This window comes from Cydia fagiglandana, chromosome 6 (genome assembly GCF_963556715.1).
Source record: "Cydia fagiglandana chromosome 6, ilCydFagi1.1, whole genome shotgun sequence".
NCBI lineage: Eukaryota > Metazoa > Arthropoda > Insecta > Lepidoptera > Tortricidae > Cydia > Cydia fagiglandana.
Window position 1 is genome coordinate 899,108 of NC_085937.1, and position 22,726 is coordinate 921,833.

The 22,726-nt window shown below is 38.9% G+C and overlaps 3 protein-coding genes across 3 annotated transcripts in view; 2 read left to right on the forward strand and 1 right to left on the reverse strand.

Moving 5' to 3' along the window:
• LOC134664907 (uncharacterized) overlaps positions 1-4,026 on the forward strand; it is a 28,888-nt gene extending 24,862 nt beyond the window's left edge. The window contains exons 12-13 of the mRNA XM_063521618.1: positions 264-413; positions 1,266-4,026. Of these exons, the coding sequence (XP_063377688.1) occupies positions 264-413; positions 1,266-1,307 (192 nt within the window). The 3' untranslated portion in view covers positions 1,308-4,026. The remainder of the gene's footprint in view (positions 1-263; positions 414-1,265) is intronic.
• A 639-nt stretch (positions 4,027-4,665) lies between these two features.
• On the forward strand, positions 4,666-11,724 carry LOC134664909 (pre-mRNA-processing factor 19). The gene is made up of 9 exons (XM_063521621.1): positions 4,666-4,819; positions 5,010-5,159; positions 5,814-5,947; positions 6,871-7,008; positions 7,406-7,588; positions 7,925-8,080; positions 8,496-8,581; positions 8,977-9,121; positions 9,860-11,724. The coding sequence occupies exons 1-9, from the start codon at positions 4,801-4,803 to the stop codon at positions 10,343-10,345; spliced, it is 1,497 nt and encodes a 498-aa protein (XP_063377691.1). The 5' UTR covers positions 4,666-4,800; the 3' UTR covers positions 10,346-11,724.
• A 40-nt stretch (positions 11,725-11,764) lies between these two features.
• Positions 11,765-22,645, reverse strand: LOC134664910 (E3 ubiquitin-protein ligase RNF185-like). Its single transcript, XM_063521622.1, has 4 exons — positions 22,245-22,645; positions 19,886-20,024; positions 17,604-17,766; positions 11,765-16,693 (listed from the first exon to the last, which is right to left on the reverse strand). Exons 1-4 carry the CDS (start codon positions 22,397-22,399, stop codon positions 16,596-16,598), a joined length of 555 nt encoding a protein of 184 aa, XP_063377692.1. The 5' UTR covers positions 22,400-22,645; the 3' UTR covers positions 11,765-16,595.
• Positions 22,646-22,726: the final 81 nt, after the last annotated feature.

Sequence of the window (22,726 nt, forward strand, 5' to 3'; positions counted from 1 at the left end):
AAAATAGCCAGAAGGGCTCGCGCGTCACAAGCGAGAGGTTCGCGGGCCGCCTGTTGCCGACCGCTGCTTTAACTCTTTGAGGGTCGGTTGCACCAAACTGTTGGTATCGTTAAAGAGTTCGCTAAATTTTTATGTATGGAAAGCTTCATAGTAAAGCGCCGGGGCGCGCCAGCTGACGTTGATCAGTCTGTCAAATGTGGTTGGTGCAACTGGCACTGAGTGATGAATGATTGCATCAGTACAACATCGTGTTCGGTTAATAGGAGGAGGTGGGCATGCTGGTGGCGCGCGTGGGTGGAGCGGCGGCCGGGGCGGCTGCTCGGGCGGCGCGGCTGGCCGGGAGGGAGCTGCTGATGGCGTCGTGCGAGGAGCTGGTCGCCTGCCTGCACATACGGCTGGGACCCGCCGTCAAGGTACATACAGGAGGAGGTGGGCATGCTGGTGGCGCGCGTGGGTGGAGCGGCGGCCGGGGCGGCTGCTCGGGCGGCGCGGCTGGCGGGGCGCGAGCTGCTGATGGCGTCGTGCGAGGAGCTGGTCGCCTGCCTGCACATACGGCTGGGACCCGCCGTCAAGGTACGTACACTTTTCTAATGAGCGTTGCCAACACATACACGTTTTTTTGGGTTCCGTACCTCAAAAGGAAAAAACGGAACCCTTATAAGATCACTCGTGCGTCTGTCCGTCTGTCACAGCCTATTTTCTCGGAAACTACTGGACCAATAAAGTTGGAATTTGGTACACATATGTAAATTGGTGACCCAAAGATGGACATATTTATTTTATAATTTTAAGATACTTAGGTTCGAAGTTATTTAAGAAAATAACCGAAAAATTTATTTATTTATTTAATAATGACCATTCCCCCCTTTATCTCCGAAACTACTGGGTCTAAAATTTTGAAAAAAATACACAAAATAGTTCTTTACCTATAGATGACAGGAAAACCTATTAGAAATGTGCAGTCAAGCGTGAGTCGGACTTATGTACGGAACCCTAGAAACGTGAGTCTGACTCGCATTTGGCCGGTTTTTTTTGCTAGCCTATAATGGTGTCCCCCTGCTGGACGAAGGCCTCTCCCCTTATCTTCCCCGACTCCCGACGTGGCGCCCGCTCCGGTCCTCCCGCCATCTCCGTCTGGACCTACCGCGTCCGCGCTCTTCTAGCATCCGCTCGGTGGCTACCCTAACCCATTCAGTTAAATAAAAAATATTTCTTATTTATTTATATCACTATTGACAATTCATACATTTTTAATGTTTTTACAGGTCTACGGCGCCGTTCGGCAGTTACGGCGCGCCATCACATGAAAAAGACCCTACGCTTCCTTAACAATGTAAGGACGTCAGGCCGACCCGCCACACGTACTCACGGTAAATCTATTAAAGTGCATAAATGGACGCCGTGACGTGACATTCATGCTGAACCACACTGATATGGTTTCATACAACGCTCACTCGCCAGTATGAAATCCTCTTTGCTCCTATTCAATATCCAGGAATGAAACATTTACGTGACACAGGGACAACTTGTGGCACACTTAAGGGAATTTTTGTTAACCTTTGGACCTTGGCCACAGAGAAATTTTTGGTCATACTGAACGAAATTTACTAAAACCAACCCCAAAATCGCGTAAAAAGTTAACAGTATTATACATTTGGCCAAATTACATTTGTATAGGGCAAGATTTTTTTTCGACTTTAGGGTCTGAAATAAACCTACAGTGATTAATTTGTGAACCTTTATTTCATTTCATGATGTATGGCCAAGAGTTGTTTCCCTGCCATATGTGTACAGTCACCTGCAATAATATCTTACTCTTCGAACGCCGCAAAAATATGTGACACGCTCTTATGGCTCTACAAATAAGATCGTGTCAGATATTTATGCTGCCTTCGTTGTGTAAGATATTATTGCAGGTGACTGTACATACCTCAGAATGGACTATTAACTGATGAAATACTTAAGTTATTTGTAGGTACTCAAAGAAGTATGATACTTCATATTTTGCTTCGATGAAGTAAAATGAAATGTCTCGAAATTTAATCGTGTTATTTTTCAAAGTATTAGAAAAGTACTAAAATTGTGTTCGTTGTTGAATATGTACTTGGAAAATAACACGATTTTTGAAAACCCGTCTGAGACTGGTATTGTCTGATATTCATTGTACATACTATGTAAGTTATTAAGAAAGTTCACTTTTATTTTTGTATTTAATAATGGATTTCGAAAGGGACAATATTGTTCGTAAGGGTAGTATTCCGTCTGTCCAATATCTTTATCCAATGCAATCCAATGTGTATTTGTGTCTCACATTTTGCTTAGTGAGAGAATGAGACGCAGTGCATATTGGACTAAGAAATTGTACAAACGGAATACGACTCTAAGCTTGTTATTGGTAGCGCAAATGGATTCATTGGCTTTAAAATTTGAGGTTGTGAGCTGTATAAATTTAACGCTTACGTAGCTTTTGTCTCGTTCTTGCATCTTAATCTAGAACGGGATGAATGCTAACGGCGATAAATGCAACCATGTTAGGACTGCGGCGATCCTGAGGGGCTACCGCGAAAACAGAAATTCGTAAATAGCGGGGATCTTTCTCATTTAGTCCAATGAAGGCGTAATTAGAGTGACAGAGAAAAATGCCCGCAATTTACGAACTTCGATTTTCGCGGTTATAGCCCTGCCCTGTCGATGTTCGAAATAGTCTATGTCTATCTCTTTCGCTTGCATTAAATTCGAACTTTCAAACGAAAGAGATGCAGATAAGGGCTCTACAGGTAAGTGTGGCTGGCCTTCACATTGGGCCTGTTTGTTTACACATTGATTAGTGTTAGTACGAGTGCGAGTTCATACATTTATCACTCAATTAAAGTTGCAAGTCGCGGTGTGAAGGCCAGCCTCACTTATCCGTATAGACCTTAGCTGATTTCGCTTTTCGATGTTAGGTCTATTGGACCTGCTGGATCAAGCGTAGTTCAATAAAAATCAATGTTCTGTAAAAGATGTAATCAACGTTTATTTTTATGAAATTATCTAAAAAAATCCACGGAAAGTGAGAGCAAGTTTAATATTTTAAATTATGAACTTATTATTTTTTATTCCTATAAGAAATACTAATGTGCAATTTATGATTTAGGTATGTTCTCAATAGAAATAAATAATGTTTTAGTTGCTGACAGTTTTCTGTTTTAGAATTAATTATAGAGATTCGTATCAGTCAACTGTAGGTTTAATAATGCATGATTTTAGTTGTTTTAATAATTTATATTATAGAATATTTCTTAGGTTAAGTTTCTGCAGGGTATATTATTTTTGAGCGTACCTATGTACTATAATCACTGTTTTATGTATTTTAGTGTTCATCTCTCTCGTGTTTACGCAATATCTGCGGGTCAGAAAGGGACGAGCGCTATATATTGGCGAAAACATACACCCCTGGTTTAAGAGCCACACAAACCCGCCGTTATTAGCCGCTCCCATACAATCTGTCGAGTTTTTGTGGGATACATTTCACTTATTAAAGGTATGCTCAAAAGTTTTGCCTTTTCCTTATATTCAGCTTAATAAAACATTTGTATACTAGTTTGCATACAATGGACAAATCTTAATATTTTATATATATGAAAGGAGTATTATATATTTTGTTCGTACATTCACTATTTTCCTTTTGGAAATGATGGAGATCATTTTATATCAATGTAAATAAATATGTCATTAAGTGTAGTTTCTAATATTTCATCTAAAATATTTTTTGGTATTGTCCCTGTTTTTATCGATGTCTCAAAACTGTATGTATTTTACACATGCATTCAGATAACTGTATGATTGATTAACAAATGATTGTTGACATTTTGTTAAATCTGTAAAAAGTAAATTAATCTTGCTATTTGTACCGGTGGCCATGTACAAAGTTACATTAAATAGTGTAATGTTTTTACAGAAAACAGTGTAGTGTTAAGGAAGGTGCCATTTCCGGTGGCATACGCTATTCTAAACTGTTGTTCAACAATAAAATGTGAAAGAAAAGTGTTGTTTTACTGTATTCACAAGTAATCGGCGACCGCAGATGAAAGATATGTCCCAATATTACGGTAAGTGACCGGTGACCAATTTAAATTATAGTGGCAAAACTAAACCTTATCTAGGTTTTTTTTTATTATATTTTTGGACTCTCAAGTCAGACAGCAAGTTCAGCAAACACAGTTGTGTCATTAAAGCGGGACTTATATTACGAAATTAGTGTCATGCATGTTGAAATCAATAAGGATTCAGCTATTTATAAAACGCGATTTTGAATGATAAGTTTACCGTGCATAAACATCGATCTAACTGAGCATTTGAAGCAAAGAGTAAAATAAAGGATAATAAACTTGAAAAAGAATATAAAGATTTTAACAAATACATTTTAAAGTAACTTTTTATTCAGACTGATTCAGATCCTGACCTTCGCCCTTCCACCATTATAGACGTAACAGACTAACACACCGCACCAAGGTCGCGGTGCGGTGCGTTTGTCTGTTATGGCTTTTCCACATTATTTGAGCCAATGGTATAACTGCTGCTATAAAGGATAACCTTGACCTAAATTACTATGTTGTCTGTGGGTCGACACGCTTTTTTTCGTTGTGCGTCGAGCTGTCAAATTTAGTGGTTCCGGTATAGTTCCGGTGGTTCTTTTCTTTCGTCAAATAGTAGGACGCGAATCAACGAAATTGAAATAAAAAGTACCTAGGAGTTCTACAATTACCGTGTCGTGGTGCTTCACGATCTTGTGTTTGTGTAGCCCAAAACGGAAATAAAATGGCGTTATACTGTGCAAGTAAGTGTTCTAGGCAACAGCGTACCGGGTGACGCTTTAATTTTTCACTTCTCTTAAGCAAATTAAATACGTAATTATTGTTAATTAATGAATAATAATTACTGATTTTATACATTTCTTGCAAATTCGCCGCTTGGTTGTTATATCAGGTATATTTTTTGTAAGTTTATAACCTAACTTTCGTTCATAGTATCGAATGAGGTGCCTGAGGTCCCGGTGGTTTCTCCGTCGTCGGGCTCCGTGTTCGAGAAGCGCATCATCGAGAAGTACATCATAGAAAATGGTGTCGATCCCATCAGTGGCAAGGAGCTGCGAGTTGAAGATCTTATTGAAATCAAAAGTAAACTTAATTTATTTTATAGTATATTCACTGACCTCTACTAATTTCTAAATTTAAATGCACCATAATGTACAAACCAATTTGCAGTATGGTTTTTTTACTGTAAAATACTGTCCAAAGAGGATGGTATGGAACACTCATTTGTTTCTTGCCTAGAAAATGTATGGAATATAGATGGTCAAGCAAATTTGTCAGTAGAAAAAAGCGCGAAATTCAAATTGTCTATGAGACAATATTCCTTTGCGCCTACATTTTTCAAGTAATGCCGCCTTTTTCTACTGACATGATTTGCTTGACCAACTATAGTACTTTATTAAAAAAACAGACTACTGTTTAATATCTGTTTACTAAATGGCTTGACCACCCTGTAAGACCAATATTACATTCTTTCCTTCACTATTAAAAACCTGTAACTTGACAAATACATAATAACTATGGTTATGGCACTAACAAACTGAAATATTTATAAAAATGAAAATCCATTACTTAAAAAGTATTTCAATCTAAAAGAATCATAGCATTCATATTACATACTATTTTAAAACCATGAACTTAATAGATTTTAATTTATTTTTTGAGAAACAAACAGTCTTGTCATAAATATGTGATATTGAACTTATTTCAGTACTTTAAAAACATGTGATTACTTGATAGCCCCTCCGATTGTGAAACCAAAGCCTCCGAGTGCCACATCTATCCCGGCCACACTGAAGAGCATGCAAGACGAGTGGGATGCCCTCATGCTGCATGCCTTCACGCAGCGCCAGCAGCTGCAGACAGCTAGACAGGTATGTTGGAATTTTATGTCTGTGACTTATACACAAGAATGAGAACAGAGACTATTTAAGGATATTTCAATGTCTGTGTAATGGCAAATTTTGAACCTAATTTCTTATACAGGTGGTCTAAAAAAATAAATACACAAAAAAATTTTAGGAATACTTTTCTTACTCACAAATTGGATACCCAAAAAAATTTTTAATATATTTTTGGACCACCTGCATATCGTCGGGTGACAAGCAAAAGTCAACTAAGTATTATCAAAAAAATTAAGTAACAATGCACTTTATTACACTTGTAACACGGTTTATTGTCCAATAATTTCAATGGTGTTAGTTAGTGACTTTTGCTTGTCACCCGACGTATGTATGTCTATCATATAAACATCCTAATTATTGTTTCCCATTTCTCTCTCTATCAATTATTTTTTACTTTTTGTTATTGGTTTATCCATTTCCAGCTGTGTACCTATACATTGAACATTGCTCATTACAATTAACTTTTCAAAGGTAGAGATAAACCACTTTTAATGTATTTACAACATACCACTTCTGTGGTGGTTTTTCTCACTTTATTAATGGAGCATTCCACGGGCTGTCCTGTACAGTCAAGGAATTTAAATTCCGACCCATTTCGTACTTTGTCACAGTGACAACCGTATGAGGTCTCTAGCGGCTTTCATATTGATTGTCACTGTGACAAAGTACGAAATGGGTCGGAATTTAAATTCCTTGACTGTACAAACGCATTTTATTTCCTGTGTTGCGACTTTTTTTCGGCATTTAAAACAGGCAATTATTTTTCTGTGCATGTTTTTGACCATTTATCATAGAAAAGGAAACTGTTATAACTACAAATCTTCAGAAAATTCGCATTTGTACGGGACAAATGGTAGACAATTTCATGGAATGCTCCTAATGTAACTTTGTAGGAGCTGTCTCACGCCCTGTACCAGCACGATGCAGCTTGTCGTGTAATAGCACGTCTTACCAAGGAGGTGACGGCGGCCCGAGAAGCCCTCGCCACGCTCAAGCCGCAGGCCGGCATTGCTCAGCAACCTCAACACCCGGTATGTGTATTTTAGACCTTATCTCGATGGTATAAGGCTAACACGTAACAGTTGTCATTTTTAGTGATCGCAATTGAAAGAGCCTATTTCATGTCCTAGAACACTAGTTAGGCTGCTTTTCTACTGATGCGGAGATGATAGGAGACATGCAGGAATCCACCAATAGCGTTGGTTGCGTTCTCTGCTCCACTGTCTCCCGCATGCCTCAACTTATCTCTGCTCATCTCCACCTCACTGGAAAGGCAGCTTTAGTTCCAGGTCCCAAATTAAGTTGATTTAAGATCTCAGGCAGTCATTTTGTTATACCATTCACATATGTTGAATTGAACATGAAAACGTTAAGTATTTATTCCCTTTTGTCCCATACACGGTTGACTAACACCCTAAACATTTACAGGCGGAGGCAGCAGCACCAGGCGGCGGCGCCACCCCCGTGGGCATGTCCGCGGAGGTGGTGGCGCGGCTGCAGGAGCGCGCTACAGCGCTGACGCAGGAGCGCAAGCGGCGCGGCCGCACCGTGCCCGAGGGGCTCGTGGGGCCCGACCAGATCCGAGCCTTCCTCACTGTGGCCAGCCATCCTGTAAGTATAACCCTTACTGTGCGGCAACACACTCGACGAGTGGTATGGGAAGTGGGCGGAGACGTAGTGTGGCCACGTTACTCGTCATCGGCTGCCATACTGCCCTGCCATACCACTCGTGTGTAGCCAGAGTGTGGCCGCGCCATTAAAGAAAGAAGTGATTGTGAACAACATCACCTGCCTTACAGCAGTTCCAGCCAATGGGATGCTAATGTGCCGCGAGAAACCTTTGCCAAATTAGTGTGCTGGCGTAAATACCGGTTAACATGGCATTTGTCCATACTCTAAACTTTACCTTTTGTAAATATCAATTTTGACAATTTATTTTTTGCACAGGGTCTCCACTCGGCCAGTGTACCAGGTATCCTGGCCCTGGACATCAACCCGACGGATCACAGTCGCATCCTGACGGGCGGAAACGATCGCAACGCCACCGTCTTCAACAAGGACACCGAGCAAGTGGTGGCCATCCTCAAGGGACACACCAAGAAGGTGAGTTCTTATTTATTTATTTCAAGGCGAGGTAACAAAATGTAAATTGGATACATGTGTCTTAATATTATGCTAAACTTATAGTACTAAATTTACATTTCAATAACTACCAAGCACAACATTCATTAGAAATTATATTAGAAATTATGGTTCCTGCTGTTGTATTAAAACCCCTACTCCCAGAGGGTCCAGAGGTCCTAAGGACTAAATTTGCCAGCCAAAAAACGACAGGATTTAAGAATTTTTGTCATTTCGGATGCGCTATAGGGTCCGTGGAATTCAAGATGTTGAAGATTCATTTCCACAACCAACCTATAGGAGAAATTAGACTTTCATTTCCTCCTTTAACATTCCTTGGACAGGCCTTGCATGAGTTTCGAGTATGGTACTAAGTTGTATTTTTGTCTTTCTCCAGGTCACTCGGGTGATCTACCATCCCGACGAAGACACCGTTATTACGGCCTCGCCTGATCACACTATCCGTGTATGGAATGTGCCGACGTAAGTACAATTGCCTAAAGTCTCTTGATGGATCTCTTGTTTAACACTGAATAGACGTTGTTTACATGATGTGAACATCAAAAGTGTGTATAATAATAAAGCCTAGCCTAATGTCTAGTTCTGCGACTATTGATGTTTTGAGTTCAGCCTTGTTTGAGACTTAAAAATTAGACTGTTTAGCATTGGCGGCGCGTCAAACATATCCATAGGCAAGCCGGGGCTAATTTGGCTTAACTATTTCCTCTACAACTCTGCTCAAACGGCCAAATACAGGCAAGCTGCTGGGAATCGGCTTTTATGGACACACCGCCACTGCGACTTAAATGTAAAACACCCACCAAAACTTCTTGGTGACACTGTAAAAAAACTAAATACATGTCTCATTTCCTTTCCAGATCTCAGACAACGGTGATCCTGCGCTCTCACGACGGCCCCGTGACCGGTCTCTCCCTGCATCCCACCGGCGACTACGTGCTGTCCACCTCCACGGACCAGCACTGGGCCTTCTCCGACATACGCACCGGCGCGTTGCTCACCAAGGTACGTATGCGCCAACGCCCATATCCAAAGTAATCTTGAAGATTAGGGGTTCCTATACTGTGTGTTCCTGGGGAGTCGGCCTGTTTACATCGGCAACTCTATAATATGGAGCAGCGGTCGGCCGGGCCGCATGCGGCTCGTGGACCTGTCACTTGCGACCCGAGAGCCGCCTTGGCTTTTTTATATGTAATAGTGACAAACGACAATGTCTCATAAAGTCATAAATATTAACAAAGTACGGCCCGCGTCACCTCCGTTAACTACTATGTGGCCCTTGGCTGCTAAAAGATTGCCGACCGCTGATATAGAGCTACACGCACATATCGTAATTTACGTTAGAGTAAAAAATAACATGTAAAGTGAGTCTCACCACAAAGAGGTTTGGGTATCTCTGTTATAGACGCACGCAAAAATACAGACTTGCGTGCGGGCATTTGTGTGCGTGCGTCTATGGTTGTTTATAATTGGTTTGTCTTTATTACCCATTCTAAAAACATTTATTTTAATTCTAAAATCTTTATTTTATGAAACATACGTTTTGATGCAAGGGATGGGGCCTAGGACCTGTTTCTCAAAAGCTTGTAATTTGTAATATAAGTGGAAGTCCCTTTCTAACAAAAGCTGTCAAAAAGTGACATCCGCTTGTATTACAAGTTACAAGCTTTTGAGAAACGGACCCCTGGCAGTAAGCAAAATAATTCTTGTGTCAGGAGGATTATATAATTTATGTTTTTCCAGGTGGGTGACTCCTCCGGCGTCAGCCTAACCACAGCCCAGTTCCATCCTGACGGCCTTATCTTCGGCACCGGCACAGAGAACTCCCAAGTCAAGATCTGGGACCTGAAGGAGCAGAGCAACGTGGCCAACTTCCCCGGCCACGTCGGCCCGGTCACCTCCATCTCCTTCTCCGAGAACGGTTACTACTTGGCCACCGCCGCTGAAGACGCTTGCGTTAAACTATGGGATTTGCGTAAGCTTAAGAACTTTAAAACTATACAGCTGGATGAAGGCTATGCTATTAAGGAGTTATGCTTTGACCAGAGTGGAACTTACCTGGCGGTTGCCGGGTCGGATGTGCGCGTGTACTTGTGTAGGCAGTGGCAGGAGCTGAAGGTGTTTAATGAGCACACGGCGGCGGCGACGGGAGTCCGGTTTGGTCGGCACGCGCAGTGTCTGGCGTCCACTAGTATGGATCGTACGCTTAAGTTGTATGGTATTGAGTAAGTTTATTGTGGTAAAATTTAGTAGGGTATTGTTTAGCATTGAAGATTACAGTTGGCGCCAAGTTTTTATAGGATAGCTACAAGTAATTGTTGGAAATAAGTAAATTTAAGCTCGATTGGCTAGTATACTACTCAGTCTATCAGATTTTTTTACTAAAATGCGACAGCTCCGAGAATACTATTATTATTACTGTAACAGGACAGCGAGAGGGTTTATACGCGCCTATTTTCCTCTCCATCCAAATTAAATGGTATTCGTTCTGTGTAAAGAAGTAGGTAATGAGTGGCCACTTAGAATAAGATTTATTTAGTTTAGGATTTATTTCCAAATCCTTAACATTGATGTCATGGATGTCAAATTGTTGACCAGTCGGTATATTTGGGTAACTCTTATTTTTATATTATGTTAGAGTTTAAATTATTTTGTAAAGCCAACTTAACTACACATTATAAAACAAAGTCCCCTGTCGCGTCAGTCTGTCTGTGTGCATGTTCGCGATAAGCTCAAAAACTACTGAACGGATTTTCAAGCGGTTTTCAGCAATTAATAGTGATTCTTGAGGAAGGTTTAGGTATATAATTTGTTAAGATTTTGTGTAACCCGTGCGAAGCCGGGGCGGGTCGCTAGTCTTGAAATAAAATGCAACATTGCAAGTTGACATCATATTATGTGTGTATGTATAAGCTATCCAATTTCGACTATACTGCAAAACGTAATTCAAGACCAAAAAAAGTAAGAAAATGTTGCCACTTTTTACTAGTGTCTTGTATTTATGTACTTTTTTTTAATTGTAGGAGTAAAATTACTAATAAATAAATTATCTTTTATTTATCAAAAGGAATTTACTATTTTACAAACAAATGATTGCAGTGGCAACATTGCCTTACTTTTTTTGGTCTTGAATTACGTTTTGCAGTTTAGATAGTAAGATGATAGATGATATTATAATAACAACCTATTCTTGGGCATCCTGGCAACTTTGACTGTGGAAAATGCCACATATTGTATAGCGCGATGAATAAGAGAGAAATTAAATTGATGTAGATAAAAAAAATAAACGAAGTATCAAGAAAAGGGGATGATTCTTAACTGCCACAACTATTTTACTCACATTCACTAATGCGAATGAACATCCTTATTAGAATGACTGTAAGGTCTATCTAAAAATCTAATCTAATTTCAAGTATTTGACTTGATTTTCTTGATAGCTTAAGTATGAAAGTATGCGAAATTAATAGTTGTGTGTTTGAAATTATTAGCCATTCTTAGGAAAGTGTTGATCAATTCCTTAAATGTTATAAATATTAATATAATTTTCACAGTCCAACTGTTAATTTCTTTACTCTGTCCTTGAAAATAAATATATTAATTTCCAACAACCAGTGTTTTATTACCAATAGATTCAAATGAAAACATTCCTTTCAGTGTTTAAGTATTTTTATTTTTATAAATTACATTAAACAATAAAATTTCCTTCCCTTCAAATCTTTAAAATATAATAATTATATACACTTAACTTACAGGAATATTAACATAAACAATATCTAACAAATACAAGTTTCGTGGTCTCTTCTACGCGATTTGATATATATATATTTGCTTATAGTATCGCGAAGTGTTTGACCGATTGGGAAATAGTAAAAGATGTACGTAATGTTGTTTCAAGCCTTAGGTTAGCATTCCACTTGTCCAATATCTTGGTACAGTGGGCATTGCGTCTCACTCTTCCACGAAGCAAAATGTGAGATGCAAATACACATTGGACAAAGAAATTGGACAGGTGAAAAAAAAAATGTTCTGCTGTGGATTTTTTTATCTATACTACTCACTATGAGACTAACCGTAAATTTTTTTTACGTAAATAAGGCTGATTCCGCAGTAACAGTCGCACAGTACGAGCTCCACAGCAGCTATAGTTCGTTTTTTTAGCGTTAGAAAGAACTTGCAAGAAGGTAAGCGATCTTGACATGTCTTTTAATTGAAAAAAGCTATTTAAAAATCAGTAACTATTACTTATGAAAGCAGAAGAATATAAATGATCGTATTAGATTCATAATTGTTACATATTTGCCGTGACTTATTTTTAGGGTTCCGTACCCAAAGGGTAAAACGGGACCCTATTACTAAGACTTCGCTGTCCGTCCGTCCGTTCGTCTGTCACCAGGCTGTATCTCACGAACCGTGATAGCTAGACAGTTGAAATTTTCACAGATTATGTATTTCTGTTGCCGCTATAACAACAAATACTAAAAACAGAATAAAATAAAGATTTAAATGGGGCTCCCATACAACAAACGTGATTTTTGACCAAAGTTAAGCAACGTCGGGCGGGGTCAGTACTTGGAGGGGTGACCGTTCTTTTTTTGCTTTTTTTTTGTTTTTTTTTTTTGCATTGTGGTGCGGAACCCTTCGTGCGCGAGTCCGACTCGCACTTGCCTGGTTTTTTTAAACGTCTTTTTCAATAAAAAGACATCAAGATTGTTTACCTTATTTCTAATGCTAAAAAAAACGAAGTATAAACATGAGCGGCTTCAGACTAACTAGCGTACGCATACGCTCGTATAGACCAAATGTAGGGAAAAGTAACGTGCGCATATAAGCACGTAAAAACCAAATGTAGGGGTGTTTAACGCGCGTCTAGGCTCGTAACGCCCAAACGACCGTATTAGCCAGAAAAATACGCTAGTGTGTAACCGCCCTAAATAAACGTCTTCTACATCTACAACTTCGGAGTGATCACGACAACTCATTGTCGGATGAATAACATTATCGTCGGGTGACAAGCAAAAGTTACTAAGTACTATCAAAAAATTCAAGTAGCAATGCACTTTATTACACTTGTAACACGGTTTATTGTCCCATAATTTCAATGGTGTCAGTTAATGACTTTTGCTTGTCACCCGACGATATGTGGTTGACTGTACATTTCTGACTACTAAAGCAAACTATCAGAAAAAACACCAACTGATATTAACAGTTGCAAACATGCATATAGATACCAAAAAGTTAGTTGAGATACAAAAAAACTTTGTACAAACAATTTGAATTATCAACATAGTGATTTGTATTATGAATGTCAGTTGATTTGAAAATTCACAATTGCTTGTTACTAACACTGGATATAATGATAAACCACTTATGAGTCGCTTAACTTCAAACTCTGATAAATCCATCTATCAGATTATGCGATTTTATTATTAATGGCTCATTTAGAAGATGAGCCATGCGAGTTCCATTACATTGCGGGTTTTGATTGGTCTGTTGAACTGGACGTAACCAACAGTCCGCAATGTAACTATAATCGCATGCGAGTTCGCGCGCCGTCTAAATCAGCCCTAAGAAAAGGTAATACTAGGTAGATATTTGCTGAGAGGGTCGACTGGATTTACCCGAGTTTGAAGTTAACCGACACTTATTTGCTATAAGCCTAAAGCTAAAAAAGGACATGTTAGGCCTTGGTCTCCTTTTGACGCCATACGCTTGCTAAAGCGTCCCGTATAGAAATGCCCCATACAACGTGGCAGCGTACGGCGTCAACAGGGAACCAAGGTTATGGAACTGTACAAAGGCCCCTGCGTATTTGCGAGTGAAACTGTGTCCCCACGAAATGATTTCTAACGTCTTTATATCGAATCGATCTGTTAGCCAAAAGTTCTAAGGAACTTTATATGAAAATGGTCTGGGGCTAAAGTCCTTGAAAGCGCCCATTATAATTTCAGTCTTCTTGCATAGCTCTTAAGATCGATTTTTTAATACCAGATCTTGAGAACATTCCGCTCTTTCCAATATAAAGACAATAACAACTCTTCAGAGTGAGGAATGATTAAATTCATAATTTGCATTGACAGACCCTACATAAAGCGAGACCCAAATGCGTTTAAAAATATTTATACAAAACTATCATTAAATTAAATTAGTTAAACATGCGTATTTTTACCCATGCGACTTATTTCGGAGACCCGCGTTTTCGGCAAGCTGTCATGCTAACCAGTTGCGAACTTATAGCGCTTCAAAATGGGGACATAGGGCTCGTTTCTCATAAGCTTGTAACTAGTAGGCTCTTCGAAACAGCGCGATAGACTAAAAATACGTGACTTTAACGTTATAAATAATTTAATGTTTATAGTTGGTCCAAAAAAAGTCTGCAGCGGATTTGATAGCCCACGCAGTGCAAGTGTCATTCATACGTCATAATTTTATAGAAGTTTGACGTTTAAAATAACACTTTCACTGCGTGGGCTATCAAATCCGCTGCAGACTATTCATGGTCTGACTCTAGTAACTCAGTTGAAATTCGATTAAAAACTGGCAGTTTACATAAAGATAAATATTCGTATAGAGATTACAGCACAAGAAGCTTTTTCAGCATAGTATTTTACAGTATTATAGGTCAAAGGTATAAACATTAACAATTCATAAGTTGAAAGTTTATAAAATAATCTTATTGATTGATTTTTTACATCAAATCCTTAAATACAAGTGTTTTAAAAATATCTGAACATGATGTGCCCAAATGTTCAGAGCAAACATAAGTGACGCAGCCATACAACGCGATAACAAACCACGAAGGGAATACATACATTCATAACGATCAAGCTAGATACTACAAAGTCATGTTTAGATATTTATAAGCATCTTGTTCGCTCACATGTAACTAGTGGCGACTATACATAGAAATGTGATAGCGACTATAGTTCGTTTATTTTAGCATTAGAAAGAACTTGCAAGAAGGTAAGCGATCTTGACAAGTCTTTTAAATGAAAAACGCTTTTTAAAACTCAAAAACTATTACTTATTTAAGCAGAAGAATATAAATGATCGTATTAGATTCATAATTGTTACATATTTGCCGTAACTTATTTTTTAAATGTGTTTTTCAATTAAAAGACACATCAAGATTGTTTACCTTATTTCTAATGCTAAAAAAAACGAACTATAATCTGTACAATATAGCTACATTGTGATAGATTGTTAGGAGAAAGAATACATAAATTATAAGTCTACTGTTTAACCCAGACGGAAGTGGAGTTTTGCCTGCGTGCGATATTTTTGATTTAAATTAAAATTTCACTTTTAGCTACTTTTCTATAAATTATCCATCATGATGATGACAGTGGAAACCAAGCTATTAATAAAATATGTTCATTATATTTAATGCTGCCTTACATCACTCTCTATTAGGCTGGCTTACAACATCTAAACTTTTAAACCATCTGAAAATCATTCTCTTATAGTTCCGGTCTCATCAGAGCAATTCATAAGACATAAATGTTTAATTTCGTATTCGGAATGAATACAATAATATCTGCGCATTCGTAAGGTTTGGGGCGAGTGCGCCACGGGGCATCTGTGTTTACGATACGTACATCACTAAACAAAGGCATAGATGCTTGTATGGGCGCACTTACCTTGCTTGCTATGACTGATTTTATTTCGTGAGCATATATATTATTTCGTATAAATCTTATGATTTTTATAAATTAAAGTTACTTTTATTTACGTGGTTTCAATCCTTATCATATTTTTCAATAAGTAAATGGGTGAATCAATTATTCTTGTCACCCAACCGCTTTTGGGTCATTCCTTGAAACCCGGATTTTATAAGTAAATCTATATTTTGGTTTTGGGACTATCTTACACAAATTGTCTTAGCCCCACAGTAAGTACAGGCTTGTGTTAAGGATTAACAAACATTCCTCATAAGTCATAAACACGCAAATAAATGCCTTTACCGGGATCCGAACCCAGGACTTCCAGTTTCGTAGGCAAGTTCAAATACTGCAAAGCTAAGTCTACAAATTTTATGGCATTTATAATAACCAAACATTAATGGATCGTGGTACAGTCACCTGCAATATGTTGCTCTTCGAAGGCCGCAAAAATATGTGACACGCTTGGCTCTACAAATAAGATCGTGTCAGATATTGTTGCGGCCTTCTTTGTATAATATATTGTTGCAAGAGTCTGTATAACAGTTCTTTAAACCTTTCAACGCACGTGTACCGTGTGTGACGCGCATTGTAAGCCTTGTTGAAGGCACATATAGGTTGATATTGGGCTGCAGGCGTCCGCGCCTGTCTACGTCTCAGTTTAGGGGTCAATAACTGTGCAACTATAACCTTGGCTGACGGGACAGAACAAGAAACAATTGATCCACCCATAAAATATAAAACAATCAAACAGCAATCAGTTTACCTTCCGGATATGAGTGTACCGCGGGTATGTGAGACCCAGAGGGGCAGAGGGTCGGTCAGGCGAAGATGAGCCACAGCACGAACAGGATGGCCACCCACAGGAATATCTTCGAGAGGAACTGCTCCTCTTCGTACTGCGCCGTGCCGCGCGGGGCTGTCATACAAATATTTAACTGAATAGGGTATGGAATTGAGTAGTCAAATCAGATGCCTACTTTTAAACAAAATGTTAAAACGATACGTAAGTATGAAGTTTGCATGCCGAGTGTCACGTAGGGGATTAATCTGATTAAAACATTAAAAAAACCGGACAAGTGCGAGTCGGACTCGCCCACCGAGGGTTCCATGCTTTTTAGTATTTGTTGTTATAGCGGCAACAGAAATACATCATCTGTGATAATTTCAACTGTCTAGCTATCACGGTTCGTGAGATACAGCCTGGTGACAGACGGACGGACGGACAGCGAAATCTTAGTAATAGGGTCCCGTTTTACCCTTTGGGTACCGAACCCTAAAAACGAAGTTGTAATGTTGTGTTATGTTTAGTATGAAGGAACCAACATTAACGAGCCTATAAAGTGTCCCACTGCTGGGCAAAGGCCTCCCCCCTGGACTTCCAATCCTCACGATCCAGCATCCGTCCCACTTTAGCCTGGCGGTTTTGAGATTTCCAAATATGCGCCGAAAAAAGAACCGAAGCCCATTGTAATTTGTATTAATACACGACCTCGCGTATTTACATGGCGACCTTGCCAGATGGAATTTGTACTAAACTTAGCATACTACATAGGCCAGTTATCTTAAGCCTAAAAAGGGGGTCAACCTCGGAATGAGAGATATAAAGCTGGAAACTCGTATACACCTTTGTTACTAAATTTTATACGAGTTTCCAGCTTTATATCTCTCATTCCGAGGTGAAACCCTTAATTTAACTGGGCCAACAGTTAAAATAGTCAGATAAATGTGTAGCTAAATCAAACGCCGAAAGGTACGGTCCCAATGCCGAAAGACATGTGGTAGCCCTTGCCGAAGCCCTATAGTTAGCCCTAAACTACACAACATACCAGCGCTAGGCCTCGGGTCGCCGAAGTTGAACGTGGAGGTGAACACGCCGAAGGGGAAGGCGCCGATGCCGAAGGACATGTGGAAGCCCTCGCCGAAGCCGAAGCCCGGGAAGCCGCTGTTGTTCTCGGGCTCCGTACGCTGCCCCGCTGGCCGCGGTGGCACCTAGAATTGTATTTTTTTATTGAATGAGTTCTAAAGCCAAGGTCACCTTGGCCGGAAGCTTGGTCAGAAAGGCGGTGTACACATTGGATACGGATTCGCATCCGGCGTCCGAGCGTGACAACGCTTATACAGGGTGGCTAAAAAAAAAGGGCATTCCCGTTGCCAGGGAGCTTTTGGGATTATACTGAGTAACTTTTACTATGGGACCAAAACCGAATTCGCGAAAAAAAATTTGGCTATTTCATACATTTTGGCTGGTCCATTTTCTATGGGAGGGTAATTTATATATTCGCGATTTCGGGGTTGGTCCCATAATAAAAGTTGCTCAGTATAATCCCAAAACCTCCCTAGCAACGGGAATGCAGTTATTTTTTAGCCACCGTGTATACGTACATAGCGCTGTCTCGCTTAGATACAGGAGTGGCGCGTGGTTCAGCATCAGTGTGATAGTCGCGTAACCATGTGGAAGACACGTGTACAGCTTTTAATGGCCATAATATTTTATTTTGTTAATTTATTCATTTCGAGATCCAACAGCTATGACATTAACATAGAAATTATAGTAGATACAGGAGGCCAATTTTAGGGACTCACATTTTTTTAACATAAGTACAGTCGATGGCATAATAATTTACATACATGAATTTTAAATTTCGACCCTCTTAATATTTAAATAATAAAATTGTGCGTCTGTTTCGTCCAAATATAATTGCGCATACGATACGTCACACAACTAGTTCTAAAACAACACAACAACAACAAGGATCGTACAAAAACAAAAATTAACACCTATATATATATATATATATACGTATATATATATATATATATATATATACGTATATATATATATATATATATATATATATATATATATATATATATATATATATATATATATATATATATATATATACGCTTGTTTGAAGCAAATAAACATTCATTCATTCATTCATTAAATAAGACCTTTTGTGATGAGTAAATTTGGACACCCAGTCTAAATGTGAAAAACGACTAAATTGTAGTAATGACCTTTCACAACTCGATATTTGATATTTGAATGTTAGTTTTTGTGATTGATACATTGTTTAAATTTGATTTTCTATCCTAATACAAACTAAATACAGTCAACATATTTGAAACATGCATCCAATCTTATGATCTTCTTGCAAACTTGCAATATTTATTGACTCACCATACAAACCTCGTGCCAATCACATAAAGGCAATATTTTCAATAAACAATGTAGGTAATATGTTGTAAACTTACACATTAAAAAGAGCAAAAGTTCGAAAGTAAATAAGTAAGTATTTTAAAGTCAATTCGGCCATGATTGGAAGGTCTTTGGACAAGGCGTAATTTGCGGAAGGTTATTGCGAATGTCACACTTATAATTTAGACGCAAACTTTATGAATATAATCAATTGCGTCTCAGAAAAAAAATCGGCAAATTGCGAGATTGGCTCGCGGGCTAACATGAAGTTTTTTTTCGAGGTTTTTTTAAGTCTTTTCCCTAAGTTCCGCTTATTTATACTTATATTTATTGTTATGCAGCTTAGTATACCTATCATCAAGTTGAGGTGTATATTATTATGTTTGACCATTACCTAATGCCATTATAGAAACAAAATAAAATGATATGATGATATGAACCCTCTAACGAGCAAGATTCCTATCAAACGGTATTTTTTTAGTATTTGGGATACAAAATAGTCAAGGGGTTTCAGTTTCACTCATACGAATAATCAAGAACACCCACACATACCTTCAGTGGCGAAGAGTGAACTAATCTAGCCGTGGGCGAAGTCGCTCCCCTTAGTACAGTCGCCATCAGATATATCGGAGCGGCTAAGGCGCTCACAAATATCTGCACGCCTCTATTGTCAGGGCGTTAGAGTGCGTGTTCAGATATTGTGAACACCTTGGTCGCTCAGATATATCTGATGGCGTCTGTACGAAGCCGAGGGCGAGGGGCGTTAATTCACGCCTAGCTAGCTAGGCTACTGAGGGCCTACCGCGAACCACGTTCGACGTCTCTCTGTCGCACTTGTAAATTCGTATGTAAGCGGGACAGGGAGGCAACACGTCGAACGTAGTTTGCGGTACTTCCTCTACATACCTTGTTCCTGGGGTCTTCCTGCTTGGTGTTCCCCCGGCCGTAGAGCGGGATGACCTTGTCTCTGCTGATGGCGGCCTTGCATACGGGGCACACTTGTCGGCTCGGCCGCGTCTCCAGCCATTGGTGAAGGCAGGGCCAGCTGTGAACACATTCAATATTGTTCAAGATGCGCAAGATATGGAATAGAGATGCCACGAATATTCGGCCTATTCGGCCACTTTGCCGAATATTCGGTATTCGGCCGAATGTTGCCTACTATTCGAATACATTTTAGATATTAAATATACCTATTTTTGGTTATTTATTTGTGAAATTTTTCTTTTTAGGTAGGTGTAACCTTCCTTCTTGGTCGCATCCATCATGACTGATGATCGTGGTTGGTGGGTTTTGTTCGGGCACGAACACACTCTCGCTATCGATTCCGGTCCATCGCTTTCCTCACCACGTCATAGAATTTCTGAGAGATGGTTCCTCGCCTTTGAGTTGGTCAGTCCATCGTGCTGGTGAACGGCCCCGTGACCTTTTGCCATCAGTATTACCAACAACGATTAACCTTTCCAAACTTTCGTCTCCCCTTCTCATTGTAGGTGTAACAGATATTCGGTATTCGGCCGAATGTTGCCTACTATTCGGCCGAATACCGAATATCTGTTACACCTACCTAAAAAGAAAAATTTTACAAAAAAATAACCAAAAATAGGTATATTTAATATCTAAAATGTATTCTTGGAAAGTGGTTAAATAAGAAGGCAAGTTTTTGAGCATTTGTTGATTCCAAAATATTTTATTTTTTGTCTGATTTGATTGACTCTAACTACATTCATTAATTCTGTTCAACAAAAACATATACATTAGCAAACATTGTGCTTTGTTGGCGAACAGTTTTCGTAATAATTGTGACTCAAAATGTTCACATGTTATGCCGAGTATTCGGCCGAGAGAGGGGGCCGAATATTCAGTATTCGGCCAAATTTACTATTCGGGGCATCTCTAATATGGAAGGTTATCAGAAAGTACAGACAGAGAGAGCTTTGATTGAATTCCGTTTACTTTGGGGTATGGTTAAGTAAGTACATTTCATAGTTGCGCTTTACAAAGCTGATATGTGTTCGATTTTTGATTGTCAAATAATTACCTAGCAACAAAATACATAAGGTATTAATTCATCTGATTAAGATCTCGCACATATAAGATTTGGTAAGCGCAACGACGATTTAAGAAAATTAAATGGCATAGTTAATTATAAAAAATTGTTAATTTTAAATTTATTTTTATTAAAAGCAATTAATTGTGGATATTTGCGTTGTTGTAACACGGGCATTACATTTAACTCGACCAAACAATTGAAAATTGTGACATACCAATGTCATTTCAAACATTGTTTGTCGGAGATAGAACTCAAGTTTAGTAGCAAATGTATGAACTCATAGTAAGCACTAATGAATATGTAAACAGGCCCTAAAGCAAGTGTACATGCTCGTAAGGCCTGTATAAGAAAAAAAAATTGATCATCTCCTAAATGGATGGAGTTAATTAGAATACTGGTGTCTTTGAGAAAGTTACTTGGTTTAAGCTCGGGAATACCCTTGAAATTAACAGATATAAAAAAAACATGGTGTATTTTACATGACACATCAACAAAATGGCAAACCAATATTTTGACCTTATTATTATTTAGCTCAAATTGTATTTAGTTTGTCATATTCAAGTATGGTGAAAAATATTTGGCTACAAAAAAAAAACATGGGATAAATAAAAATTGTGAAGTAGTCATAAAAACCCTCTGAAGTCTCAATGTCTTCAATATCAAACTTTGATTCGACTTTTCTTAGTAATTTTACATATAGGTAATTGTAGACATAAGTAAGTGATGGTTAATTACCCATTAGAAGTTTCTAGTTTTGAAACTAATTAGTAAGTTATTCAGTGTCTGTCTATCAAATAACCTCCTGTTTTGACCTCAAAATAAAATAAATTTTACTAAATTTGGCAGAATGAATAGTAAAACAGAATGTAACATTGAATTTAATATTGCTGTTTATCTTTAATACAGTCCATAAATGTATAAAATTAAAACCTAAACCAGTTTCTTGTTTCATTATAAAACCAATTTATGATGAAGTACATTGAAACCAGTTGTTTTTAACTTGCTTATTATTTAGCACTGCAAATACACTACAGCTACAGCAAGTACGATAGTTAATGTTGTTTAAACGAATGCATATTCATTAAAGTAACAGACAAAATAACAACGACGCTCATTTGCATACTTGCATACTGGACATGACCTTGTTAGAATATCTTTAGGTCTTAACACGTGTCCAACGTAATTTCAAGGCTACGGGAAAGGAAAGCTCACCAGAAGAGATGTCCACACATGGATACGACGGCATCCCGCGCTGTGTCCAGGCAAATGTTGCATTCCAGCATCCGCTCGTCTCGCTTCTCGTCATCTCCTCCCGCGTCGCCGCCCGGCGCCGACGCACTCGCCTGCGCCTCGCTCGTCTCCGCCATCGCAACCCTCACAGGACGATCACTACACCATCAACCCCGACCTGACGCTTATCACGGACGTCGCTGATCGTGACGTCCGACTATGACGTGACAATTCTTCTATTATAAAACATCCATATAACTATCGATGTCCACTTCAGAGGGCTGTTGGTGATCAGCTTCTACTGTGAAATTTTAAGAATGGCCAGCGGAATTTCACAAAAAATTAGGAAAACAAATCACCTCATCCTAACCCGTGGTTCGATGACTTTTGATCTGTCAAAATTGGCTATAGACTATAGACTCGAAAGAAAGAGTATGCTATATTCACGAGATCCACGTATGCAT